Here is a 21,823-nt window from a genome sequence, read left to right on the forward strand (position 1 = left end):
CATACACACACAGGGCACACACATACGCAGACGCAGATTTCCAGTTAAGCGCCTGTTTCAATTCAGTTTGATTCAGTTTCACTTTCAGTCGTCGCTTGACTTCCGCACGGAAGCGTTCGTTGCGTTCTCCTCTCTCTCTGTCTGTCTCTGAACTCTCTGTCTCTCTTTCTCCTCACGTTCCGTGGTTTTTTGTTTTGTTTTTTTTTGGTTTTTTTTTTTTTGGTTTTCCTCTTGTTGTTATCGGTGTGCAAAGCAAAACAAAATACATATTTATATTCAAGTTTGTTGAGAAGTTTCCATCAGAAAATGTTATCATAAGCAAAAAAAAAAAAAAACGGGCTAACAAAAATAAAGAAAAAAAATATCAAAGTGGCAAAATGTTCAAAATAAATAACAAAGTCGTCGCTTGGAAATTGGGCTGAAAGGAAAATGCTCATTTTCCTGCTGCCAAGTTGCTGTTGTTGTTGTTGGCGTTGAACAGCTGTTGTTGCTGTTATTGTTACATTTACTGTTATTATTATTATTATTATTATTATTGTTGTGCACGTGTGCATGTGTGTGGGTGTGTGGGTGTGTGTGGGGTGTGTGTGTGCATGGAAATTAAAAGTTACGCCATTTATGCCGCCTTCTCTCAAAGTAAAACAATGAACACAAAACCATTGGGCAACAAATTAATGAAAACAACTACGTTCATACGTGCTGAGTGTCTGTTTTTGAATGCTTATGACCAATGAGTGAGTGTGTGTGTGTGTGTTTGTGTGCAAATACAAATCTATTAAAACATTTTTAATTTGCGTCCCAAGACGACGACAGCAATAAAGACTGCAAACTGTGTCAAATGTGCAGCAAGCAGCAGCAGCAGCTGTTTCAAATGCAACTGTATATATATATATGTATATACACACACACACACTCACACAGACACTGCTCGCAGCTACCACAAGAGGAGGCAGCCAAGAGTTGCCATCGCCTTTGTTTTCATCCTGACCGTCCGAGCAGAGAACTTGGCTGCCTCCGCATTTGTTTACACACACAGCTCCAGGCTGCCTTCACATGTGTGTGTGTTGTTTGCTGCTGTTGCAAGTACATATATCGGTCTGTGTCTATAGACTTTGATGTATATTCAATGTGGCAAGGCATTGATATATGTGTACCACTTATTTAGTTGTAGCTGCCGCAATCTGCATCGCCATTGTCATTGATACACATACACGCACACTCACACTACTCACACCACTCATACACACTCAACACACACATACGTATCCTAAAAAAATATGAAAAACTAGATACTTTATGTGACAAAGAGATGTCATTGTTATTTTTGATTTAGAGCAGTCAGTTCAACCTTGACCACAGCCTCATGGCTATTATAATGAAGATATCAAACTTCCCATTCCCACACAGACTGGAGTCCGTCTGCCTATAAATTGAAGAAATATACAAATTGTTCCTATGGGAGCTGCAATAACTTCGTCGAAATAATATAATATTTAAAAATAACATGCATAGCTGAAGAGTTTGATTAGCTTAACTTGATAAATGCAAAAAAAGATTTTCATGGAGAACTCAACTTTTGACAAATTGTTCGGTTCGATAGCTCAGTTAATCCTTATTGAATGAATCCCAGAAGTTGTGTACTTAAACTAATAATACAGAAAAGCAATGTCTATAAAGAGTATATATATATATATGTATGTATATTTATATACATAGCAGGTAAAGTTTAAGTGGCGATTTTATTCAGCAAAAAGAATTTGATTAGATTCTGATAAAAATCGAGTGACTAAAAAAAACTGTATATATATATATATATGCTAAATAAAAACTGATGAAATGGCAGATAAAGTGAAGAGCAAAAATGAGAATAAAAATAAACATGCCCATAGGCGCATCATTTATAAAGCATAAAAAACTACACCACTATGCTGGAGATGCCATCAATCAAATGGCTTTCTATAAGCACACACACACACACACACACACACACACATACACAAGTGACTTTACCAATTTATTCACTTTTTTTATTTGGCAGTCCAAATGCGGTTTCTCGAGCAATTTGAACACCGAACACAATTTTTTGCTATTGGCTTCGACCTATGCAAACAACCACAATAACTCGACCGCAGCCCTTTTGAGCACATCAATCATACGCACTGATGTGCGGCCCAAACATTTGCATAGCCCATACGTATGTGTGTGTGTGTGTGTGTGTCTCAGTTGAGAGCTAATGTGAGGCACAGCCAGCAGTTAACAGCACTTGACCACTTGACTGCTAACCTACACTCATCAAAAAAAATCAACTTAAATTAATGAAATCGCCTTTCCTTTGACTCCAATGGCTAGTCACTAGAAGATTATTATATTAGCTTTCTTATTAATTATTTTATTAATAAGCATTTGTATTTTATGTTTTCACATATATAAACATTTAACATAGTATCTCTTTCTTATTTCTTATTAATGATGTTTCTCTCAATAAGAGAAAATATTTTGAAAAATTATTATAATATTTTTTTGTATTGTCGATTTAAGGCAAGAGTTTCGAAAGTTTGGAAATATTTCTTACGAATAGAAAAACTCTCTATTTTTTATGGCGACTTACTAAAATTGATCGATCTTTTTTTGTTGAGTGTAGCAACGTCTCAACACCAACTCCCATTCCCCGTCCACGTCGCATTTGGCAAAGTTTTTGGGGCCGAACAATATGCAAATTGTAATGGCTCAGATTGCTTGTCGGCTTAACTGGAAGAAGCGTCGGGTATTTTGTGTGTAATCCAGCGAAACTTTTCGCCCCACTGCCAACTTTTGACTGTTGGCTTTTGGCTTTTGGCTCTTGCCTGGCACTGTTTATGCTAATAACTTGCATATCGCCACATACGCTGCACGCTGACTAATTCAATTTTTGGCATTTTCACACTAAGTCGTTTATCTGTGGCAAACATGTTACCAGAAACTTGCCACCAAATTGAATCAGTAACAGTAACCAGCCCCAAAAACCAACACCTCATCATCATCATCATTGTCAGCAATCATTAGCAGCATCATCTGTGGGATCAACATCAACATCATCATCATCATCATTGTCATTGTCATTGTCATATTTGGGTTGAGCTTAAGTCAAGCGCAGAGATCAACCTGTCGTGGGGGGTTGACCGGGGATTGGAGGGGATTGGAGGGGGGAGTGGTAGTGGTTGGTTGTTGTGTGCGATTATGTAAATTCATTGGGAAATTTATTACGAGAACATGCTACGTCGTATGCATGCCATAAGCAGCTCATTAAATGCCAACAAAAAATCTTTGGGCCTCATCAGCACGTCTAGTTCATTTAGTGGCACCACCATAACCACCCATAAGGTCGTGCCCAGTTGCTACACTTGAAAAAAAAACCACCCATCGTATTTAGAATAGCGATCAAAAAGTTTTAAAACGCTTTGAAATCAGTATTAAGGTATAATAAATATTTTTCATATTTTTTATATTCGATTGTATTTGTTTAATTCAAGATAAATTTCAAAAATGAAATAATCAGAAATATTGTCTTTAGTAACAGTCAGAGATTAGAAAATTAAACAAATACAACAAAATAGAACTAAGATTTGCATTTCTAAATATTAAGGTGGATTTTCTAAAATTTAGAAAGTATTGTTTCCAAAAATTAGAGTTTGCATTTCGACTATTTCAAAATGTTTTTCTTACGAAGACAATATATCGTTATATTATTTGGATTTTCGATTTAGGACTAGCCTTTCTAAGTTTAAGAAATTTGTTTCACAATATTTGGAAATAATTTTTTTAAAAGTAAAAAAACTATCTATTTCGGAACGGGATTTCCGAAAATTTAGAGCGATATTATTATTGCTGAGTGTGCACAATATATATATATATATACATATATAGAGACATATGTACATGTTTCTATTCTCAGTGCTGCTCGCAGCTGGCACTGTTTTGCGCTAATTCGCAATGCGTGTGTAATGGCGCCATTTTGTGATTAATGAGCGCTGAAAACTGAATGTGAATGCGAATGTGAATTCCAAAGAGAAGACAGCAACAGCAACAGCAAAAGCAAAAGCAACAGCAGCAGCAGCAAGAGGAAGAGAGCAAGCAACAGCTTAAGCCCCAAACTAATCAGTATTATTATCGTCATAATCATAATCATCAACATCTTCCACTTACATCATCATTAACAAGGCACAGCAAGAACAATAACAACAAGAACAACAACAACAACAACGACAACAGCTAAATAATATCCAAAAAAAATAAACAAAAACAAACAGAAACAGAAACAGAGAAACAGAGAAACAACGGGATCAGCGATTATGGTTGAAATACAAAAGCCACATTCGGCCCTTAAGCGGCCCTCGTTGAAACGGGAAACAGTTGTGGTAAACAATAGTGCACCCACCATCAAAAAGGTGACGCTGGTGCCCAAGGATGAGGTGAGTTTGGGGTGGGTTGAGTAATGGGGAAGTGGTTTGTTACTAGTAAATTACATAATTATGCGCTGCATAATGTGTTCTTTGTTCTTCTGATATTATGGAATTTGCATAAATTGTAGCCGTCTAAATTTGTCTTGTGTTTTGATCGTCTTTGATATATTTTGTGACAACTTTTGAAAATGTTAACGCGATTAATTCATTTAATCCAATCAGAAGTTCACTTAAATATGCATGTCATCCTGAGTGTCCTTTTGAGTGACTATTAATTATGTATATATAACGGAAATAATCTTGGCAATGTATACTGTTCAGCCTATTTGGCTTACAACGGACTAATATAATAATAATGAACACTTTTCATCTTGAATGTTTAATAACATTTAAGCTGACTGCTTATAATTGAACAGAAACAAGTAATGAAATTTACTCACTCCGATTCAGATTTTATATTCGAGTCGAAGTTGTTTCCAATTCATAAACTGTGTGAAGCGTTTGTGTATATCTGAAGTCTAAAAATAATGTTTAATAATATTATAAGTAACAAAAAAGCCAATATAACAACCATCCTGGAAATTAAAAACAGGTTTTATAAATTGTTTAAAAAATCCACACTCAAGTTTAAATTACTAAATTAAAATTTAGGGCGATTTTTATAACTCATGATAAATGATGGCATACAAATTTGTAAGTTATTCATATTCATCAAACATATATATATATATAGGCACTTGTTAATCTGTATATATAAACATTAAAGAACAACAATTTTGCAATCTCAACAGCGTCGCTATTAAAATATTCGTGTTTCATATGTATATGTTTTATGTATGTCAGTATGTGTGTGTGTCTTGTCCTTGAGAGCGATACAGTTTTTGGGAGACAAGTTAATAAAGTATGCAAATGTTTTTGCCTGGCTGTGTCCTTAGTTGCCGCCATTGTCTTTGGCTTTGGCCATGCAAAAAAGGCTTAACTGGAGTCCTTTTTCTAGGCTCATTTAATTGGTTTTATACGCGAAAGATAAACAATTGCTCCCAAAAATATCTGCAAAACGGGAAACATATATATATTTTAGCACAGCTCTAAGCTCAAAAAATACAAAATAAAACCCCAAAGCGCCCACATCCTTAGCATAAAATTACAAATAGGAAAACATTTCAGTCTTTCTCTTTGTGTTGGTCCCCTCAGCTTATGATGTTGTCGCAGCTCATAAACAATGGGGTATGCCACACTACACAAATACCCAGTAACATTTTAGTGACACACTTATCGACTAAATATATATCCGTATATTAAATATGATATACTATGATTAAATATTGATTGTGGCATACTTTTCGTCGAGCATACCCTGTGCAGTTGTGCGCAGCGTTTGTGCAGGGTATAATTGGTAACCGCGCACAGATTGCACAGATTTTCAGTTTATAAATGCAAATTATAAACTGGCTGAAGGCATAACAACTTTCGATTGGCATTTCGTTATGGAACGTGCCATAAATAAACTCCATTTTCCATATCGATTGCCTATCGCTTGGATCCTTCCCCCATCCCCGCCCCTCCCCTCCCCTAGCACCATCCACTGTTGTGGCCCTGGGCAATGCTATCAAGAACAGGCTGTCCGCCTCGACACGTTTCCGGAGCAGGAGCAAACATTTTGCTGCAAATCTTAAGGCCATAAATAAAACTCCCCCCACCTTTTCTATTCCTATGCCCCTCCCCCCCACCCCCCCCCCCCCTGCCCACTGCCCCCTATTTTATTACCTTTGAAAAGTTGTTTGGCTGGCAGGCAAGGCGAAATAAATAAATAAATAAAATACAAATAAAATTTATAGAGCCAGCTCAGCAGGCAAGAGGGAGAAATAATTGAGCAGTCCTGCCAAAATGTTTTACGACTCTCATAATTCTTTTTCTTCGGCTTCCTTCTATTTTTTATGTTGAAATTAAATTTAATTTGTCAGCCAAAAGGTAATTGCAAAATGCTTCAACTTTTCCCACTGCTCATCGTTATTGTCGCCTGTCACATTCCCCCACCTCTCCCCATCCACTGCCCTCCACACACTCCTGTCCCGACACTAAAATATGTCACACGGTCTACACACCCGCCGCCCCCGCCTCCCCCTGTCATCATCATTCCTGTCAGCATCACATGAAAAACTGTTCAAATCTCATTTTGACTTGCTGAAATTAAATTTTACGATAAGTTGTGGAGGACGGCAGAGATAAAGCAGTAAGGACATTCCCAAACCAGCACTGCACTGATTTCCCTTTAATTATCCTAATTAAGCGGTGTCAAATACACTCAAATAAGACAGATATAGGTATATATATATATATACATATTGTCTATTATACATATATTATTATTATTATTTCTAACTCCTGCAAAAAAACGAAAGGCGATCAAAAATAAATTTCTGTAAATTATAAATGAAATTGTTCTCAGTGTAGGCGGAACGTGTGCACAGTACCGCAGCCACAGTTAAAGCCACAGCCACAGCCACAGCGACCTTGAGCTCTTCCCTGCTAATGACAAAACTCAGGCCACGCCCACTTCCATGCCGGGCCCGCCCACAAGGCCGGAAATGAAAATGGTTGAACATTTTGGGTGTTCATTTTGCTCGGCGCAGTTCATAAACTGTCTGTCAGCCTACCCGTCACGTGGACAACTTTGCATGAATCAGTGAAGCACTGAAACTCCTCGAAAAAATAACAACCACTGAAGCCAGCAGCCATTGTATGCTATTATCTGTGTGATTGTTTTGTACTTCATTTGGAAAAAAGGTTTGGCGCTTTTGACAATTATTTTTGCTTAATATAGAACTTAAATTGGCAGCGTGATAATTATATTGTGAGCACTGCAAAGTAGAGTAGGGCCTCAAACCTGAGCCGGAACTCGTAGCGACACAGACCCGGAACCGGAACTCGACATTTTTGAAGAGCTACTTATAGAAACCGATTATTATTAGTACATATAGTAATGCAAACGAATACCAAAAATAAAAATATGAATCCAATTCATAACCTTAACCGGAACCGGAACCGAAATAAACCCTAAATTGTAGTAAATCGAAATTCTTATGGAGCCCTTTCATTCAAATGTTTTTCTTAATAATGGATAAGAAATGGGAAAATCGCCTTTCTAAATTTTAGAAATATTCTTCTAATATTTACAAACTATTTCCAATAAATATGGAAACCTTACATCTTTAATAGCGATTTCCATTATAGCTCAAATTTTTTTCTGATTGTAGATAAGAAACTGGCCAAGATGGCGGACAGGAAAAAACAGAAGGAATGACTCAATAAATAAATGTGGGCAATAAATTTGCACATGCAGGCAAAGCCAAAGGCAAATTCAAACTGAGATAACTTTGTTGACGACTGATAAGAAAAAACACTGAACAAAAACTGTGCATAAATTGCCACCAAATATTTTGTTCAAGTATGTTTAACATAAATTATTAAATAATTGGCATACCAGGCATTGTTCATAGCTGAACTTGGCTCTTTACTGCTTACTCTTACAGCAATTTAATTGCTACTTTTGGCTTTTGGCTGTTGTTTTGGTTGTTGAGAATTGTTTATATTATTGTCTCATATTAGCTGGTCGAGAATTTAAAGGTAAATTTGATGGTAAACCTATTTCAAAATTGCAGCTTCGTTGATGTTTTATTTACCCAGAATATGGGATCAACTAGGAAAAGAAGTTCTTGTAGATCATGTTCATTTCATCAATAACTGTTTCGCGATTATCGATAGAAATCGATAGCCATTAGCAATAAAGGCCACAATTTTAAAGATATAACTTTCTAATCAAGTATGTAAGTAAGAAATTGGTAGAAAATTTTATATTTACATATTTACCAACTTTTTGCAAAGATGAATTTTTTTTGTATGCATATCGAAAATGTTTACGACGATTCTGATAGCTATCGAGTTACGTTCAGAGCATCTGCTGGTCGAGCTCTCTCGACTAGAGCATTCCTAATTGCTCTCGACCAAAGTAGAATTAGCCTTTCATTAATAATTGCCGCACAGGCGCACGCATATGTGGCAAGTACTTCGACCAGCTCGGGTGGTTCCACTGGTTCCAGTGAGTCGGGCGGGTCGGGTTCGGGCTCGGATTCGGATGGGTCGTGTAGGTGCGGCCACTTTATAAATGATCTGGGACCAGAGACCATCGTAATGAAATGAGTTGTGTGTGTTTGCCTACTTTGTTTGCCAACTTTCTTTCATTCCAACACAGATGCCTCGCTAACTCTCTCTCACTCTCTCTCTCTCTCACACTCTCTCTCTCTCTCTCTCTCGGTCTGTCGCTGTCTCTGCTTTTTATCGCACATAACATGCCGGCCGCTCATCAATATTGAAAATCATTTGGCTGCAACAGCCGCTTGAGGGCCATTTCCTGTTGACCCTTGTCATCTGTTTGGTCTATTGCTCTCTACAACCATAGCCTAACCATATCCCGCCTCCCTTCCACCGCCCACTTCCCCCATTTCATAATATTGTCGAATTTCACAGAACACTTGCAAGCATTTTGTTCACAATTCAATTCAATTTCCATTCCCATGCCAACAAGGAGAAAAAACAATCAGTATTAGGCAGGATTTGAAAGGGATTCTTAAAAAAAAGAAAAGAAAAAAACTCATTTAAGACTTCGAATGCCAATTGCAGTGTATTGTTTGAGTTTAAGATATCATTTTGGATGAATTTTCGAAATTTAAGCAATTCGAACAAATAGACAATAAACACACAATTTGAATTAAGGATTAAAATGGATGGATAACAATAAAACTATATTAATATCACTTGCTTGGAATTATGGCAATGCAAACTAAACTAAATGCAATCACGAGTCTATAATAATGTTCAATCCGACTGCAATATACCCAGATCTCAACTTGAATTCACTTTTCACTTTGACTATGTTGAATGCGTAAAAGGACTTTATATTTATTGCCTGAAGTTGTGAAAAAAGGCAGAATAAAATTGTCTAAAAGTATGTAACAGACAGAAGGAAGCATTTCCAACGAGTATCAGCCATAAAGTATATATATTCTTGTTCAGAATGGATAAACTGGGTCGATCTTGCCATCTGTCTCATTTTCACAGTTTTAAAGCCATCTTTGTTGAAATTCAGCATATATTAGGATATATATGAATTGTTTCATATATGAATTGAACAATCGGTCAAAAGATTTATGCTCTAGCCTCCGAGTGCACTTTGCGTAGAAATATTTGCTTGCTTTGATTGTGTGGAAATTCTATTAAAATTTATGAAATTCAATTGCGAAATGGCCAATGGGCATCGTTGCTCGGCTATGACAATATTTCATTAAATTTTCCACTAACTCCAATTAGATACACACATACATACATATGTACATATATGTGTACAGCAAAGCAAGAAGAACAATTGACTGGACTTTTGCCGTTGGCTAGTTTTGGGGCTGTGCTGAGAAATTATGACCCGATAATAAAACGAAATTAATTGCTCTGACTGAGCCTACCTATATATATATATATATAACCTATATACGTGTGTGTGTGTGTGTGTGTGTATGTGTGGCTGAGTATCTCGTTAAGTGTGTGCTGGGAATTGGGAGATTGTGTCCTGGGACGGATACATAGAATTGTGAGCTGCAGGCACATGGTGAAAAAAATATAAAACTTTTATTGTAGCGGACACATCATAAATTTACACACACACACACAAAGCGAGCGGTTAGCGACAACAATTGTGAATTGTCTGCTGTCCACTTATTATGAGCATTGTGACTGCCGTTGTTGCTGTGGTGTTGCTGTTGCCGTTGTTGTTGCTGTGCCTTCATTAGCCACTAATGCGACTTGGCCAATAAAAAGGTGTGACTATTGTCATGGCAAAAGCTGCGAGAAATGTGCATGTAATTTATATTTATATATAATATAATATAATATATATAATATAATATAAAAATACGAAGGCTATTTGGTTGGCTGAAGTTGGCTTAGTGTTTATTTTTACTGTTCTTGTTCTTTTCCTTACCCTTAAAAATAGGTTAAAATGGGTATAACGGTTTTGTGCACAAAGATGTAACAGACGGAAGGACGCATCTCCGATCTCATTAAATATATATATATATATAGTATATTCTTAATCAGCATTAGCAGCCAAGTCGAATTAGCCATGTCCGCCAGTCCGTCTGTATAAACACGTGTATCTCAGAGACTATAAGATCAAGAGAGCTTCAAATTTATACCACGGGAAGATCAAGTTTATTTAATTTGATCGATATCTGTCCCTGTTTCACGAATGTTTCGTTATATATCGGCTTACGATAGCAAAAAAATCCATAATTTTTAAACGCTCTGACTTCCAATTGGTATTAAATATTCGGCGACTGCCCAAATTTCCATCAAATTATAGTCGAATCTTTATTCTCGAAATGATCTCAGCAGGCGCAAGCAATTTCTGTATTTTTTAGAAAAAGATCGCTTTATAATAATTATATATAAAAATAAATAATTGTGCGCTGTGTTAGTTTTAACCCATAAAAAATGAGAATATATTTTACAGCTGAATCCAGGGTATATCGAAGTCAAAGCTGACTCGACTACAGCACTTGTTCTATTTTCTCTTGTCATTGTTGGCAAGCCTTTTGGCCAGTTGCCAAGTGCAAAGCTTTGCGAATGCGATTACAGCTCATTAAATGCACGTTGGACAATCGTTGAATCGATGTTCTTTCTGCGCCTGCTACTGCTACTGCTGCTGCTGCTGCTGCTGGTGGTGGTGAAGTTCCTAACGATGAGGCATTGCCAGAGCATCTATTATTCTTCTACTTCTTACACGTATACTTCTTCTTCTTCTACTACTACTTCTTCTTAGTGTTGGCTTTATTGTGGCTGTTGTAAATCGATTTGCATTGGCATTGAGTTGGAAAGAGGACTTCCCTTTTACATTTAATTACGTGTCAAAACCATTTTCACTTGCTACCCGAAACTTATTTTGCCACCAAGCCAATCGCAACTCAATGCTCGTTTGTATTAAACGAACATTAAATACATTAAACAGACGACCAAAATACACAAAATATTGTTAATTAAGCAATTTTACACTCAGAAAATAAACCGCTCTCAATTTTATTAAATCGTCCTGAAGAATCGAAAGCTATTCTTATTTTTAGAAATAATTTGGAAATATTAAGAAAAATATTTCAAAGACTTAGAGAGACTTGCTCTTAACCAAAAATGTATAAAACATAAAATGCAATTTTAGAAATATTTTCAATTATTAAGAAAAACATTTTTAAAAAGTAGAAAATTCACAGAAACAGTAATCAAATTGAAGTCACTTAGCTCACAAACCAAGAGTCGCTTTTCAAAAAAAGCAATTGTTTATGAAACATATAAGTAACAAGAAAGCCAATAAATAAATTCTTCAATGCACACAGATAGAAAACAACACTCTGGAAATTATATATACATTTTCGAACAATCTACTACCATAAATTTTGTAAATATATTTTCTGAATAATAGGGTGACTAACCATTGGAGCCAAAAGTATGTCGATTTCCTAATCATTTTTTATAAGTGTACCACAAAGTGAATACTCATTCATTTATTTATGTAAGCTTATAACCCCTCTGCTGGGGTATTATAATTTGATTTATAAATAAATATAGAAAGTAGGAATGTGATTTACTTTGATAAGTTGTGAGTGTTGAAAATGAATGCAGAGCATTTACCACATTAACACAATCCGTATGAGAATCGTTTGGTTTTATTTACTGTTGACCAATAAAATTGAGCTTCGGTTCAGCTTTAACTGTTTTTATTTCTCAATTGTCATTTGGCCATTTGGCAACACAATTAAATAGAAAATCAAAATTAAATTGAAGCACACAAGATGTTTGCGAACAATTGAAAATGTCGGAAAACTTATCGCACACACACAGACAGATTAGTTGGCAGCAGCCACAGCCACAACAAAAAAGAGCAAAAGAGAGCGAGAGAGAGAGAGAGAGAGAGAGAGAGAGAGAGGGAGATAGCTGCTCCTGGGACAATGTAATAGCTGAAAAAGAGGCAAAATCCAATTAAACACTCAACACACGACTTAAGAATTAAAGACCAGATGCAACATTTGTGTGAGCAACTTTCTCAACTGTTTTCTGAGTGCGAATTTCTTCTCTGTGTGTGGCTGGCATTATTTATGGCATAGTAAACAAAAGACAAAAAAAAAGAGAACCCAAAAAAATTAGTGCCATGTGAAATGAAAGTAACGGCAACATTGTCGAGTCGACACTTGGGGGAGACCTGTAGTTAATGCTCAAATTTTCGAACCACAACGGTTGATGCTCTGCGAAAGTCCTTTCGCTCATCTACATTCCTGGAGATAATTACATTTTTGGCCAACAGGCTTTTGCACAACACACCATTGTTGAGCTGCACTGAAAATATGAAACTCTCACTCAAAACTGGTATGGAACTCAAACCGATAGAATGCTGGTGGTAAATGATGCATGTGGCAAGTGGAGAATTGAAATTTTCACTTGTTTCTGTTGCACAAACAGAATTGCAATGATTGAAAATAAAATCAGATCAAATTCTTCCTCATAGCATCATAGCCTTAAAATACACCTAGAAAATCTGCTACACATATATTGATATATTTACTTAATATAGGGAAATATTTTCTCGCAGTGCAGTGATGCCTTGGCTTGGGTTGCAACAAATGCCGTGCACAGGGGAGTACCCAGCTTTTCATAAAGAAGGGGACCGAATTGTAATTTATTATACATATTGTAATCGAGTAAATGAAAAGATACCTCTTCTAAAATGACACCAAAAAATTGTTCAGATTTTCCTTTTTAGGGACGCGCCCCTCTGTTAACGCCCTTGGCCATATACAAGCGCCTACCTTAGCAACGAAAGTCGTAAAATGCAATCATGCTTGCAACGTTGCAACGTTGTGTGGTAAGCAACAATCCTTTGTGACCGTTTGCCTGCCCCATTTTCCCCACACACACACATGCATAGTTGATGCAGGCTGAGTGTGGCACAAGGAGCAGAGCCCTGTGTACATATATGCCATATTTATATAAGGACGAACGTGTTTTCCATAAATCTTGTTATGAACCAGTATGCCAGGTGCATGCCACACACACAACAGTGGCACAAACGTGTAGACTAGATAGTCAAATGTTTTCCCATTGATTGCGAACACGTTTCTTGTCATCAACTGCCAACTGGCAACTGGCAACTGGCTGGGTAAATAAAAACTTAACAAAAAGAAAACAAATAAAACCTCAACGTGCTTAAATATTCCAAGGCGGGTTGAGTAAAATTTCAAAAAAATCACAAACGTACCCTTTAAATTTAGCATCTCTGGCTTATGTGGTAGATATAGACTTATAGACCCTTGCACAGTACAAACAATTTATATCCTTACAGATATTTGAAAGGCAAAACATAAAACAAAAAATGAAAACAACAGTTACTTCCGGACTTTTATGAATTGTTAAACAGTTTTTGGATTGCAGAGCTCAATATTAAACAAAATGGGTAAATAAAAGCATGTCCTGTGTATCTTGGCAAAAATGATAAGACTGTTGTGAGCTGTTGTAAGGATTATATAGCTACTACTTAAAATTTGAGTAGCTAGGTGCTAAAATATAAATTGCATATTTTACTACCCCCCATTCGTGGCAAAAGCAACTCGCAACGTTCAAAATGGGGGAAGTAAAAAACCATCATTTTATTGTTATACTAAAGAACTACTCAAAAATGCAGTGCATACGCATTGACAGAATGTGTGTCCCTTTGACACTTTTGAAAAAAGCAACATAAAATAATTACTATATCATCAGATAAAATTATATCTACTTTTTAGTTAATATTAATATTATTTTTAATGTACTCCAATATATATTTTGAATAGCGTCTGCTTAAACACAGATCCCCAAACAATAAACAATACCTGGAAATTTTCTGAATTATAAGAACTGTTAGAATCCAAGTTAAATCTTGTTATTTCAGTGGCTATATCAAAAAGATATAGTTTTCTTATACTTCTGCTACTATGAGAAAGAGATCTAGAAAGGGTCGATGAGATCATAAATGATTTTAAGATAACGATAAAACTGAATTTAACTTTAATTAATTTCATTTCACCAAACTATCTGACAACGTTTAAAAATCTTTCGAATCGGGTAATAATAATAATATATTAAATGATTATATGTGTGTATAGTAAACCACTCCTTGAATACAGCACTCTAGCATTAATTCCAATTGAAATTCTGACAACCTAAACTGGTCCAAGGCTAGTTACCGTAAATAATTTCAATTAGCATTTCATGCACTTCTATATACTGAAATCCTATTACCGGAAAGTCTATAAAAACTGCATTGCATATAAATTTTTAATTCAATTTCAGCACTAAACAAAGCACACTAACAAAATTTGTTCAGATGGAAGCCAAATAAAAATGGGTACGCCTCAAAAGGGGGCGTGACAACGGCGCAAATGTTCTGTGTGGGGGGCAATGGGGAAGGCAAATGTGCTTGTAAATTGATGTGGCCCTGAACCAGAACTTTACCCCCAATCCCAATCCCAAACTCACTCGCAATCCCAGTTCCACACACACACACACACACACACACACACACACACACCCACCATGCAAAGTGCTTGGAAATAGTTTTAGTTCAGTTATAAAGTTGTTGTTTTTGTTGTTTTGTGATGTTGCCACTGCTGTGTGCATGTGTGAGAGCTGCAGTCCTAAATTCATTTCGCTTGTCAATTAAGGCTGCATCAAGGACTTTTGTTACCCAACACTTGCCCAACCCACCCATCAAGTTGCCAAGTTGCCAACACTGAATGCATTTTATATTCGCACTGTAAACGAGAATTCCACGACTGCCTCTTGTCTTGGATATTTTTTGGACAATTTAGAGAGATGCACACCATGCCACATACACATATTGGCGTCTGTTCGGTTCAAACTTGAATTACATTTTGATTCTTCTTTGGCAAAAGTGAAATCAATCAATAAACGCTATCATCACAAATTGTATTACAAGCCCAGTTACTAAAACAACAAAAAATAGATAAAGAGGCAAAATAACTGGAATCAAACAAACAACATCTTCATCATCATCGTTATTATCATCAATTGTTCCTACCCATTCCAATCAACGGCAATCAATCACAAATTTATATAGAGAAAGTTCACAAATGTCCGAATAGGAAAACAAAAAATAACCAAAACGAATTTTGAGACGTAGAAAGGATGTTTATTGTTTTTTTTTCGACTATAAGATACACTATTCACTACTCTTTCTTTCGCCTGCTTAACTTCAAAAACAATGACATTTTAAATTCAATTTTTGTACGTATTGTCTTCATTTAATAATATTCTATTGTCTTTGCTAAAGAATAAATACATTTCAAAAGTATAAATAAAAGTTTGCAGATATGGTCGATACGCAACTACTTTAATTTGGTTGATTAGATTAATATGATGCCAATGGCAACAAAACAACTTCAGCATAATTAGTAATTAGCACAAGGTGCAGCAGTCAATTGGCAAATGAGCTAAGAGAAAATCCGGAGTCGGGAGTTCGAGTCCGGCGCCCCGAGCCCGGAACACACCCACTCAACAAATAACCCATTAGCGCAATCGATTTAAGGCGTCCTTGGTAACAAAGTTTGGGAATTGATTAATGAAACAGCAAAATACAAGGAATTAAATTTTTTTGGAATATATCTATATATGTTATTTTAAATATAGTTTTAATTAAAATGAACAATCAAAACAGTTGTATATAAATCGGAATTACACTTTTCAACTGAAATTGTTTAATTAAAAGGTTTTTCACATACTTCAGAAAATATTCATACATACTCATGGTTATATTCGATATAATTTGAAAATTATTTACAATTAATAGTAATATAATTTATAGTAATTGATAATTAAAATGTAATTTTGTAATTGGGGTTGCAGGAACTGGTGGCCATATCGCCGGAGCGTCGCAATTGGCGTGGCATATTCATAGCCCTGCTTGTTATCGCTGCCGTCTTCAGCCTGATCATCTTCTCCATATTCCTGCTGTCCCCGGAAGATGAGGGACTCCGAATCCGTGGTCGCCGAATGTTGCCCAGCGACATTCTCAGCAAAAGTTTGCAATGGAAGCCGTTCAACGGCACCTGGAGCAATGGTTCGTCACACAATTATATCATATTTAACAAAACAATTAATGATTTATACATTTCTAGATCACGAGTTAGTTTATCGTGATCCAACGGGCGGTCTGTCCATACTGAATATGACAGACTATACCACTCGCATTCTGATGACTAATTCCACATTTGTGAGTAGCCGATAATATATACCCTAAATTCCTCTGTATTGTTCTATTTTCATCTATGTACATGGATGCCTTCCTGTCTTCCTTTAAATTCCATTTATATTCCTCAACTTTCCCCAACATTTCTCTGTATTTCTCAATATTTTCTCTAAATTCCTCAATTTTCCAATAAATTTCCTATATTCCACTATGTTCCTCTACATTTCTCTACGTCCCACCATATTCCTTTAAATTTCTGTAAGTTATTTTATATATCTTTAAATTCCTAAATTTTCCTATATATTCCTCTAAAATTCTTTATGCTCTCTATATTCCTATACATTCCTGTATTTTCCTCTATGTTTCTGTATATTTCTTCATACTCTGGTATATTCCCCTGCAATTCTCTACTTTCTTTTGTATTCCTATAAATTCTTCTATATTCCTTTTATATTCCTCTATTTTCCCCAACATTTCTCTATACATTCCCCTGTACTCTCCGTAAATTCCTACACATTCCCCTATAATCTACTCTCTCTCTCTCTCTCTCTCTCTCTCTCTCTCTCTCTCACACACACTCTCACTCTCTCTCATACACACACACAGCGCCAACTGAATGCTGAAACGTTTCTGGTGGCTCCGGATCAGAAGTACGTGTTGCTGCAGTCGGACAGCAACGCTGAAGGCTCCAGGTACGTAGCTCATTTGAGATGATCTTCGAGTTGGTGGCAGCCTGTTAAATTTGGTTAATACTGATGCTGAAATAGACACCACGTGTATGAGGTGCAAACGGCGAACACATTTCCACTGGGACCAACGGAGAATATTGCCGAGGCGCCCCATCTACAGCATGTGGTTTGGGCCCCCATCAATCCACCTCCACCTCTAACTCCAACTGCAGCTGTTCCTGCCACAAGTGCAGCTGCAACTGCAAGCGCAACAGGTGCTGCACAGTCGACAATGTCGCCACTGCCCAGCGGCAGCATTATATTAAATAGTCTGGCCGTGGCTGCGGCAGGCGGTGCCGGCAAACCGACGCCCACAACCGGATCCGGATCCGGATCCGGAACCGGAACTGGTGCCGCAACTGGAGCTGCCACGGTGAATGGCAGCGGACAGGCGAATGCGAATGGTGGCAAGTTGGCAGGGGCATATACTCTCAACCAGGCGATCGCCTTCGTGCACCACAACGACATCTACTACAAGCCCAAGGTGCAGGGTGAACTTGTCTGTCGCATCACACAGACGGGCGCCGCTGGCGTCTTCTACAACGGTGTGCCCGACTGGACGTACGAGAATGTCCCCGAGCTGGAGAGCAAGCGGAGCAGCATCGTCTTCTCGCCGGACGGCCTCTTTCTAGCCTTCCTCAGCTTCAACGACAGCGACGTCAGCGAGTACAAGTGAGTAGCCCATTGAGTGGTTGTGAATGCAACTGAATACAGGTGGGTAAGTAAAAGGGAATACAAGTGGGTAATTTAGAACATTTCTACAGCCATTTGCCATATTCCCATCCAATCCGTTGGAATTAATCAAATACATTTGAGAGGAATTAAATATTCTTTTCATTTAGTTTTTGTACACTCGAAGAGAATGGGTTAAAATAGGTTTATTTTTTTGTTGCAAGCATTTCTATATATTTTATATATATATACGTATATTCCTGATCAGCATCAATAGCTGAATCGATGAAATCTGTATGCGTAATACGATCTCATTCTAAATTCCAAATTCGAAATTTTACTTGTCGTATTTCATACATGCAGATCAAGTTTATTTCATTTTGCCGATCGATTTTCTATCGATATAAACCGATTATCGATAACAATCAAATGTACAACTTGAAAGATATATCTAAATACATCTAATTGCATCTTTGTGTCTGTTGGCAGATACACATGGATGGGCGACAATGTGAAGTATCCGGCGGTGTTGAGTCAACGTTATCCCAAGGCCGGTGCCCGCAATCCGAATGTGACTGTGAATGTGGTCAATCTATCGGTGATCAAGTACATCTTTCCCACACAGATCAAGCTGCCCGCCGAGCTGGGCAACGGCAGCTATGTGGGCGGCCTGACTTGGGCATCGCCCATCGATCTGTCCGTGACGGTGACGAGTCGCGACCAGACAAAGGCGACAACGGTGATTTGCCGGGCACCACACTTCCACTGCCAGGTGGTGCACACCGAGGTGACCATCAACGATGGCTGGGTGCTGCCCGCTGAGCGTCCCATCTTCTCTGCTCGCATCGCTGCCCAGCTGCGCGGCAGCCTGTTGCGTCAGTTCCAGTTCCAACAGCAGGAGCCAATGGCCAGCGATCCCGGCAAGAATGGAGTGGATGCAACCACAACCACAACCACCACCGTTGAGAATCCGGCGAATGTTACAAATGGCCAGACAACGTACGAGATAACCAACGGTGGCTATCTGCTGAAGCGTCTGCCCGTGCGGGATGGCGAACATGGTCATTATCGTCATGTTGTGTTTATTTCATCGCTGGATCGTCGACCGGTGCCGTTGACCATGGGTCGTTTCGAGGTCACCGAAATTGTGGGCTGGGATGAAGCGCACGAGATTGTTTACTTTATGGCTGCTCCTGAGAAGCGGCCGGGCGAGCGCCACCTCTACAAGATCAGCCTTAAACTAAACATCACCGAAACGAATCGCACGTACATCACCTCGACGCAGCCCACCTGCCTCACCTGCGACAACACGGAGTCCACGTACCGCCTCCATCGTGCCCGCAGCACCAATGCAGCCGACTGGCAACGGGGCGGACGCTGGGAGGATATTGTTGCCAGACTGGAGCCGGATGATTGCATCTATGACATACCCAAGAATTGTCTGTACAATCGGGTGCAGTTCAGTCGCGACTATAGCTACTATGTGCAGGAGTGCCTCGGCCCAGAGGCGCCCAGTGTCTATCTGGTGCGCACGGCCAGCAACGAGAAGATCTTTGTGCTCAATGCCGGCGATGTGTTGCGTCATCGCCTCTCCCAGCTGGCCATTCCCCAGATGCGTACATTTAGCGTGGAGATCCGACATGGCTTTCATGCCCAGGTGCGACTCTTTCTGCCGCCGGGCATGCGCGAGGAGGAGGAGGTCGCCTTTCCACTGGTGCTCCATGTGTAAGTCTTACTCGCAAAGATCACAACCTGACCTCTTATCATTGGTAGCAGAGTATTTGGCAGTCGGCTACGCCCGACTTGAGATTGAAGTTTCTTGATTCTTAATTAAAGATTGACTATTCGCAATTCTTGATTTGCTGCTGTTGATATTTACGTAATAATTGCAAATGATTTGAATGATTTACGCAGCGATGCCTCGCCGGGATCGCAGCTGGTCACGGAGCGTTTTCATGTGGACTGGAATTGGTATCTGTGCAGCCAGCGCAGCTTTATTGTTGCCCAGATCGATGGACGCGGCAGTGGCTATCAGGGCGAACTGTTGCGCACCCAGGTCCATGGCAAACTGGGCACCGTCGAGGTCGAGGATCAGCTCGGTGTTCTCACGTAAGTTATTCATCGAGATCGTGGCGCACTCAACTCCAATTGTGGATTAAATCACTGCAGCTATTTGCGCGACAATCTCAAGTTCATTGATCCGTTGCGCATCTGCGCCTTTGGCTGGGGCTACGGTGGCTATGCCGCATCCATGATGCTCATCGATGATTCCCAGCAGGTGCTCCAATGCGCCATCGCCATCAATCCCATTGTCAGCTTTGGCTATCACTGTAAGTCCAGCCAGCTGCTACTTGTTCAGGGATATGTCTATATATATATATTTATATATGTTCAACAGATTCGTTCTTCACGGAACGGTATATACCGTTGAAGGGTGACTATCTGCGTGCATTGCAAGAGGCCGATCTCACTATGAAGGCGGGCAACATCAAGGGACGCAATCTGATGCTGATGCACGGCACGGCGGACACGTTGGTGCATCAGGAGCATACGCTGATGCTGGTGCGAGCACTTGTCGATCAGCAGGTGAAGTTCCGCCATCAGGTGTATCCGGATGAGGATCATGCGATTGGCCGATCTCTTAGCCATGTGTACAAGACAATGGAATGGTATTTCGATGAGTGCTTCGGCCCCGTCGATGATAACGAATGGGACCCAACGGGTCTGTTTGTGTTCAAACAATAATTAAGACCCCCCTACGATCCTTACGACGAGGATCCGTTGGCCAATCAGCTCATCGACATCGATGCCGATCCCGGCGAGCGATACAATCAAACAATGGCAACAACAACGCCCCTATCCGCCCTCGATGAGCTGGACAACCGGCTCCAAGCCCTCGATCTAATGTCCTCATCCGCAATCACATTAAGCAAAGTGTCCAACAAGCTGTGCAACTACAGCAGCAAGCGCAAGTTGCAACAAACTGAGACGACGCTGGCCAAAAAGATGCGCATCTTGCAACAGTAGACTCAATCTGTGTGTGAATGAATGAATGAATGAATGAATGAATAAATGAGTATGTATGTGAATACCGAATGAGTGGCAAGTAAGCTCACCATTTTTTTTGTTGTTAACGTTTTTTTTTTTTTGTATTTTTGGTGTATTTTTAATAGGGTTTTTATTTGTGTGTGCGAGAGTGTATGTGTGTGTGTGTGTGTGTGTGTTGAGATTATTTGAGATGTGCGTCATGGCCAAAAGCAAGGTGATTCATTTATGCGACTGATTATTAACATATTATTGTGTATTACATAATAAACCAAAACCAAAAACAAAACAAAAGAAAAAAAAACAAGAAAAAACAAAAGGATTACAAATTGCTTGTCATACGAGCAGGACGAGGGACGAGGTCAAAAAGTATCAAATTCATCATCGTAAGGATATATCGTAGGGGAGACACTTTTTCCATACATGTATATATATATATATGCATATATATATATATGTGAATATATATATATATATATATATACATATATATATATATATATATATATATATATGTATGTGTATATGCTAAATACTAAGTTTAGCATATCGAATTTTTGGCAACTAGCAGTAAATTACATATATATATATATATATATATA

General features: G+C 38.5%; 1 protein-coding gene across 1 annotated transcript; it reads left to right on the forward strand.

Annotated features, from left to right (window-relative positions):
* The first annotated feature begins 4,298 nt into the window (after positions 1-4,298).
* Positions 4,299-21,341, forward strand: LOC6566158 (inactive dipeptidyl peptidase 10). Its single transcript, XM_032738945.2, has 9 exons — positions 4,299-4,448; positions 16,434-16,647; positions 16,706-16,800; positions 17,383-17,468; positions 17,544-18,176; positions 18,666-19,901; positions 20,091-20,285; positions 20,346-20,506; positions 20,575-21,341. Exons 1-9 carry the CDS (start codon positions 4,329-4,331, stop codon positions 20,919-20,921), a joined length of 3,087 nt encoding a protein of 1,028 aa, XP_032594836.1. The 5' UTR covers positions 4,299-4,328; the 3' UTR covers positions 20,922-21,341.
* The last annotated feature ends 482 nt before the right edge of the window (positions 21,342-21,823 follow it).

Source organism: Drosophila grimshawi, unplaced genomic scaffold, assembly GCF_018153295.1.
Source record: "Drosophila grimshawi isolate 15287-2541.00 unplaced genomic scaffold, ASM1815329v1 contig_848, whole genome shotgun sequence".
Lineage (NCBI taxonomy): Eukaryota > Metazoa > Arthropoda > Insecta > Diptera > Drosophilidae > Drosophila > Drosophila grimshawi.